General features: G+C 39.1%; 1 protein-coding gene across 11 annotated transcripts in view; it reads right to left on the bottom strand.

Moving 5' to 3' along the window:
• Nucleotides 1–8,215, bottom strand: part of LOC101850580 (gonadotropin-releasing hormone receptor) — a 211,014-nt gene that overhangs the window by 175,280 nt on the left and 27,519 nt on the right. For 4 of the 11 annotated variants that reach the window (XM_035970962.1, XM_035970963.1, XM_035970955.1 and 1 more), the window contains exons 2-3: nt 4,845–4,973; nt 3,248–4,136 (exon numbers count right to left, since the gene is read on the bottom strand). In XM_035970962.1, coding sequence (XP_035826855.1) covers nt 3,248–3,814 — 567 coding nt within the window. In that variant the 5' untranslated portion in view covers nt 3,815–4,136; nt 4,845–4,973. Of the gene's footprint in view, nt 1–3,247; nt 4,137–4,844; nt 5,116–8,215 lie in introns of those variants that run through there. The other 7 variants (XM_035970956.1, XM_013085150.2, XM_035970957.1 and 4 more) reach the window with 7 other exon arrangements.

Raw genomic sequence — 8,215 nt, 5'->3', positions numbered from 1 at the left:
TCATCATCATCATCATCATCATCATCATCATCATCTTCATCATCATCTTCATCATCATCATCATCATCATCATCATCATCATCATCATCATCTTCATCATCATCTTCATCATCATCATCATCATCATCATCATCATCATCATCATCATCTTCATCATCATCATCATCACCATCATCATCATCATCATCTGATGAAGAAAAGTGCCTTGAAAAAAGATAGGAGGGATAGAAATAATAGATCTTGAGACAATTGTCTAAGGTTCGCCGTCTTTGGCTTTGTCATAAACATAACGGAATAGTAGTTGTAGCAACATGAGCGTTCAATAAGAACATCGCAGCTGACGTTTAATAGGGAATAACGTTGACAAAAAGTTCAACTTTTCTGAGTATTCAGTAGAGGGAAAAAGAAGGTCTCATTTATTTGGAATTGTACCTAAATGAAGTACCTTCACTGAGTATTTTTTCAACTTTTAGATTTTAAATTATGACAGAGTACTTTTCGACGCACACAACATACCGATTACTATTTTGCCGTTTGCGTCTTGACCGACGATGATAAAGCGATGTCCATGATGTAGCTTGGCCTTGGAGGTAGACTTAGAGGAGGAAGATTGCCCAAGTACTACTTCCCTTCCTTCTAATTTTGGCTTCCTAGATAGTATTATGTTCCAAAGGAAGGGCATCGTCAGCGCATTTGGAATCAAAGAAGGTCTAAGGGTTTCTGCCTATTTCTTTTTTTTTCTCTGCTATATCTCATGAGTCAACGGCGACATTCCTATTTCGAAGGTGCTCTACATGTTTGTATTTTATACTGACTTAGGGTATTTTCAGTTTCATATTTGATAGAAATTTTGAACTTTGCCCGGGCGGATACCACAGGTTCAGACACTGCAGTAAACAGAATGCAAAATTTTGGGCTATGTACATTTTAACAGATGACCAATAATATTTGACATAGAAAATTTAGGTTGATTTGAAAGGTCAAGATCGAGATAAGTCAAATCGTGCAAATTGTGGCAAAATGGCCCCAAAGTTGAAAAAAAAGATGCTTGAGGTATGCAAAATCTTTAAAGGAACCGAAACAGTCTTTTTTTCTTTCTACTGAAAAATGTTGCTTCCCGTGCTTAGAACAATTGAACAGTCGCCGTCCATCAGGTGTAAAACAGTTAACCTGGATAGTTTCGCTGGCAGGCCAAGACTGAACCAAATGATTTCGATTCTCAATATGCACTCAATATTAGTCTTCGTCTCCATCTTTTCTCCGTCAACGTCTATTTTTGGATCTCCAAGAGCGAATATTAATTATAATGGACTAGGGTAAGGAAATCAGCCCCTGATTGGAACGATGGTTTCAATGAAAGTGGTATCGAATAAGCACACCATAACCGGTTATAAAAAGAAGCATTTTAGTTTTTGTTCACACGGACCTAAAGACTTAAAAAAATACACCCCCCAAAAAAATTTACTTTGCGTCAGACTAAAAGTACAAAATGAAATTCCTTGTCTCTCTCACTCTCTTTCTCTCTCTATTTTTCTCTCTATTTCTCTCTCTCTCTTTCTCTCTATCTCTCTCTCTTTCTCTTTCTTTCTCTCTCTCTCTCTCTCTCTCTCTCTCTCTCTCTCTGTCTCTCTCTCTCTCTCTCTCTCTCTCTCTCTCTGTGCGTGTGTGCGTGTGTTTAATATTTGTATCAATTGACGTACTTCAGAAAGGACGAAAAGAACCCTTTATACTCTGTGAATGGGAGAAGTCTTATAAAAAACCCAGATACATTTAATTTACTATTATTTATCGGTACTCATCTATAAAACGAAATGAGACTCGAAGCCAATAGAATCCATTTTATTTTATTTTTGCTAAAGACGCAAATTTCCACTTCCCGGCTGAGGAATCTCACCACAATAACTTTGGTTGGATCTTCTGAAGCCACCCAGTTCGCCAACACTCACACACTACGGGAGACAAATGCGATCTGAATGCGGCGCAGTGGATTCAACGTTTCCACCATTACTTGATTGGAACAATTTCTTTTCTTTCTCCCCTTCCATCAATCTCTGGGCAGACTGTTGTGGGGTGTTCTTTTTCACAGACGCACCGTTATCTCAGTTGATAGCGTGATTAACCACAATATCGATGACCGTGGTTAGAGTCCATTACCAGGCGTTCTTGGCCCATGATTTGGGGTGTTTTTTTAATGAGATTTCATGACAGTCTCCCTCTTTCGCTCAGTCCCATTGGTACATACGGAAAGACTGGACTACTTTGAGGTTATTGCTTTGATCTCAGTTCTTTGATCTTTGGCAACCACAGCGGAGCCAACAAAAATTGAAACAGCACGAATCAATGTCAGATAGTATAGTAATGGAACTAAACAGGACTTTCAAGTATAAAGGCTGGAAACCAAATAATACCAAAGTGATCTGATAATACTAAGGCCCTAACCCTAACCCCGCCCCCATGTCTACCTCAAACCTTAAACCGAACTTTTCCTGGGACACGATTTTGTTCCCCTGATGGGATTCGAACTGATGACTTTATGGTTATGAGTCTGAGAACGTAATTACTAGTCCACCAACGCTGGATATTAAAGCCTAATGTTAGCCCTTTAATGGCCACACCTTCAAAAGCAAGGGGCGTTATTTATATTTCATTCAGGTGTTTTATCCCCCCGTCTGACGGGCTTCGACCATGGTTGACAGAGCCAACCCGGGCTAAGAGGGATACAGCATCCCACAGAAAGACCGAGATTCTCCGTAAAGAATCTGCCCTGAACTCGGGTCTCCTACGTGTGACATCAAAGCGTCAAATATCTGGTGCCCTCTGCGGATAGGATTGAATCGGGTCGAGTCGGGTCGGGTCGATTGCCCGAGTGATCGCCTGAAAATAAACCTGTTTGGATTTGAGACAACGAGTCGGGCGATCGTTTTGTACCACGATAGCCCCTTTGCGCCCTCAATCTGGCGAGCAAACCGTTCCGCACAGGCGCCTGTAAGCGCGTTGAACCCGTTATAATTCAATACTCACATAGAAACAAAAGGTTATTTAAGAAGCGGGACTTTTATACTATTATCATTATAGTTTTTTTATTATCAAGTTTATTATTATTAATTTCATTATTATAATAATAGTTATTTAGTTGTAGTAGTAGTAGTAGTAGTAGTAGTAGTAGTAGTAGTAGTAGTAGTAGTAGTAGCAGAGGCAGCAGCAGCAGTTACGTAGCAGTATGACTTTATCAAATAAAAGAACTCACCTGCATGTACTTGACGAACTTGCACATGACGTTTCCCGCCAACCATTGTACCGTGACGGTCCAGGCAGCCTCACCGGCGATACAGAAGAACGTCACGAGCAGATCGGCCAATGCCAGGTTGACGATGAGCGTGTTGATGGTGCTTTTCCGGCGTCGCAGACGTCTCATCTGCACTATAGTCGCCATATTGCCAACGAACGAAATGCCGAACATAATTCCGAAAACGATCGTCTTTATTAGACTCGTGGTTGTGAAGGTTGGCGCGTTTTCAAACGTCACATTAGAAGGGTGTGTCGTGTTTAGGAACTGGAACTCGAAGGATGAGTTGTTGGAGATCATGTTTGGAGCCGTCGTGTTGAGGAGAAGTGACGAGATATTGTCGGAAGCTAAAATGAAATCGTGATGAGCAGACCTTGGAGAATAGACGTCATGACGTTTTCTGTGGACTGATGAGTTCTGAGCGGAGAAATTGTAGGGTATTGGCAGTTGCAAAGGCCCAGAACTTGAAGCCAGAAAAGCCTGATTTGCGCGTTGCAGTATGCTCCCATCGCTGTCTGTTCCGTCCATGGGGCTGAATCTTGTAACGATTATGAATCCTCAATCATGGTTAAGATACTCCTGAATTTGAGCACAAATCCAACGTCCAAATGTTAAAAGAGTTGATCATTTACTGGGAATACAGCTATAATAATATGTTAATAATATTTATACAGTTTCCCGTTACACCATGTTTTAGTTGATCTCATTTAAATAACACGGTTCACGGCATATTATTAGTATTTATGGTTGTCTTTTAGTGTATCTCAAGTCACAACAGTTTTTTGAAAGACGATTGATTATTCAACTTGGTTATTGCAGTCTCCTTCAAATATACAAAGACCTAAAAAGGCTGACGCCATCAAAGACGATTATATTCAATAAGTAAAATTCAATAACTTTAACAGATTGCTTTATGTGCATAAAGTATAAATGTATTAACCGTCATTCTTTGTATTTCTGTTTGAGTGCGTGTGTACGTGTATGTATGTGTGTGTTTGTGTGTGTCTATGTGCGTGTGTGTGAGAGGGTGTGAGTGTGTATGTGTGTGTGTGTGTGTGCGTGTGTGTGTGTGTGTGTGTGTGTGTGTGTGTGAGTGTGTGAATGACAGTGTGTAAGTGTGTGATTGTGCGTGTGTGTGTTTGTGCGTGTGTGTGTGTGTGTGTATGTGTGTGTGTGTGTGTGTGTGTGTGTGTGTGTGTGTGTGTGTGTCTGTCTGTCTGTCTGTATGTGTGTGCGAGGAATTAAACCTAAACACAAATAATTACTCATTTAAAAAACAACAACAACAAACAAACCAAGCAACGAACAATAACAGTTTCCTTTTCGTGATTCCCCTTACATAAACAGAGTATTTACGAGTAGAATCAAGAAAATAGAATAATAACAATATGTTTTCCGATGTTTTTTTGTTATTTTGAGTGTTTCTCTTAATCCCCTAAGGCACACAATGAATTATATCGTACAAGATCATATAACAACACAATAAGAGCATTACTTTTAGAATTTATACAGCTTAATCGCTCGTGGTTTTTTTTTATATTTATTTATTTATTTTTACCTTTAAAATATCGTAAACATATGTCACAGACGAACTTTCAGGAGTTAATGATTCCACATGTTTCAAGAGAGTCTAGCCTGTTGTGACGTCATTGCAACACTTTTTTATTATTGCATGAATGTGAGATACCTGCGGAAAAGAAGTGAGAAGGTTATTATGGTAAAAGTGATGATAATAGTAATGATAAAAACATTTAAAAACAGTAACAACAGAAAATATATAATAATGATGATTAGTAAACATAGATTATGATCATGATAATGATAATGTTGATCATCATCATCATCATCATCATCATCATCATCATCATCATCATCATCATCATCTTCATCCCACTGACATTCACAGTAAACAATAATACATTATTGTATTTGTTACAATAGTCCGGAGCTAACGATCATCGTCAATGAATATTTGTTTATATATATTTGTTTGAGTGATAGGGTATTTTGTTTTACGGCATGCTATCCTGCTTGGGCCCTCGATATCCCCCCCCCCCTCCACCCACCACTTCCCTCCAGTTTGGTCTCCCTACACACACACACACACACATACACACACACACACACACACACACACACACACACACACACACATACACAGACCGAAAAAACCAGTTAAGCTATTCAAGAAGCAGGACCAGCAATTAAACAGCAATCTGTGATAAGACTGCCATAATAATAATAGTATGGTAAAAATATTTTTTCCTGTAATGCTATAGGAGAAAGGGAAGTGTTGATAAAATATCCCGCTGTTGGTCAATGTGAACCAGAATAAGTACACAATGGGAGTCTGGAAAAACGTATTGATCAGTTTCATTTTTGAAGGAAATCCGCCCTAGATTGACTTTCCCTGAGTGGCAGGAAATCAATTCAATCCGCTAAAGCTCTTTTGTTGGGTGTTTGCGTCTACCAAACATCGCTGAGGGGACCTCACGACCTACTGTTGCGGGTGTTTCAATAAGTAAAACTACGCCAGAGTGAAAATTTCATTATTCTTAGTCGGATTTAAAGAACTAAAATGATAATAAGTGTTTTCAGAACCATAGGGCTCTATCTGGGTTACTGTTATGTTGGAGATAGATTTTTGAAAATAGGAATAGAAACCTTTAAGTTATAGGAAGGTGAGTATTTTCGTACTGAACCTGTGACGTATAGTGTGCACGCAGTTTTTTTCTTTTTAAAAATATTTTAAAAAAATTTCCATATGCACTCTTTAACGCGTTTTATATATTTGTATTTTTTGCTACGGTCGTAATTTCATGATCTGAAAAGATCAGTGTCATGCATGTATTTCGGTTCCAAATGCAGTAACGCCTGTTTTGAACATTTCGCGATCAACTTGATTTCTCCGATTTCTTTTTAAAAAATCGTGGAAATCGTGATTTCAAGCAAAGGCGAAAATAACCAGTAATAAAGTAAAACACTTCATCATCGGCATGCTCTTCCAAATTTCCGGGTGAAAGAAATAAAAAAGAACTGCTTTATTCTTTCAAAAATAGTACCAGCATTATGTAAATTATGTTCTTGAATTTTGTCAGTATTTAGAATTTGGAGTTTGAAAAAAAAAATCACGAGAAATTGATACTAATACCATAGACTAAAAACATCGATAATTTGGTTCCATAGTTTGGAAGAGGGTACGTTAATTTTGAAGAGCAGGCCGACTGGTTAGTGTATAAAACAGATTGATTATTATGTTTGCAGAAGGCAGATCACTGTGAAAGACGTCATTCATTTGAATCATGTGATTAGTAAGATTTTTTCAACCATCGTTTTATGAGTTCTTTATAAGTTTTCCTTTTAAATACGCACTTTTTTACCAGCATCGACGCAATTATGGCATTAAGAAGGCGGAATTTGAGCTCGCCTGTAAGGTCAAAATCGGGCTTTCAACTAATACAGGGTGCCCATTTGGGGGATCGGGTCGGGTCGGTTTGTTAGCTAGATTGAGGGGGGAAAGCGGCTATCGTGGCACAAGCCGATCGCGCCCGACTCGTCTCCTCAAAAACAAATGCGTGTGTTTTCTGGCGACGAGTGGGGCGATCACCCCCCCCCCCCCCACTCAACCCGACCCGACCTGATCCCATCCGCAATGGACACCTCGTATAAGGATCGAACTTGAGTATCCTGAGTGCGACGGTGAAAAAAAAAACTACTACGCAACCGACATCAGTATTCTCTAAGTAAGACTTGAGTCTATGAGCACAGTTATACCAAGTCTTGGGTCAATTATATAACCGTCTAGGCAGAATTTTCATGCTCAGTATGCTATAGAAAGTAAGAACAGTTTACAATAAATAAATTGTTCGGCCATTCCTAACTCAAACAACATCTTCTGCTATCAAAATATCATTTTGAATTTTTTTACTTGCCGATTCCAAGGACGCCTGTGTGAGGTCGGAGATCAGATACAGCGACAATAGCTAGTAATACAGTCGCCTCAAGAATGTTATATTCCATGGAATAGAGGAGGAAAGAGAAGAAGATTACATCGAAATGAGGACGAAGGTAACCTGTTTCTTAAACAGAATAGTGTTCTGTAAAGACTTGATGGAGGAAGACGTCATTTACACACACACACCTGTTGGATGCACAAGGCAGAAACACCACAAGATCTGAAATAATTCGCACAGTCTGTGGACAATCTGGATGTCCTCAAGGTGAAAAAGACGTTCGCAAAGCAGACATCCAATAACTTAACTGGGAAACAGCGCCAAGAGCTGAACAAACTCTGAGACAAAGACCCGGGAGACTGTTATAAAAGTGGAAAACCTGTTGTAGTTCCATCAGCCCAACTGGAGTCCTCGGATCCACTCTTTACCACCCACCGACACATTCGTAACACAGGGAGATCAGCGCAAGCACGCGGAAAAACAACAACGAGAGCTCAACGAGGCCAGTCTGTTGCGAGATTGGAGTTCTGCCGGCCCTTTCAGAACAAAAGTCTAAACAAAAGTATCAAAAGCCAGGTATCTACACTAACTACTCAAGTGAAAAAGCCTACAAAGACAAGCTACTTTCATGGTATGTCAATGGCAATGATTATTTCTCAGTGAAGTAAAAGATAGGTTTGTTGATCATTCAGTGCAGAACATAGAGGAAGAAGTGCGTCGCAAGTATAATTTATTCTCTCTTACAATTCCATTTCAAAAAACAGCTGAGTAATTTTATATCACTAACCTCTCGCCGTATTGGAATAGAATAGCAATAGCCTTGGCAAAAACAACATAGCCTTCTATTAATAACAATCTTTTTCAGTGGAAAATACTAAATTAACCTTTATATGAGAGGTGTAACTCTCATGAATTTAAAGATGAATTTCATTTTTTTTTTGGCGTCCAAATGTTGCCTATCAAAGGAAAATGTTAT

This window comes from Aplysia californica, unplaced genomic scaffold (assembly GCF_000002075.1).
Source record: "Aplysia californica isolate F4 #8 unplaced genomic scaffold, AplCal3.0 scaffold00350, whole genome shotgun sequence".
NCBI classification, from domain to species: domain Eukaryota; kingdom Metazoa; phylum Mollusca; class Gastropoda; order Aplysiida; family Aplysiidae; genus Aplysia; species Aplysia californica.
The sequence above is the reverse complement of the archived record's forward strand: the minus strand, read 5'-3'. Positions and strand labels throughout refer to the sequence as shown.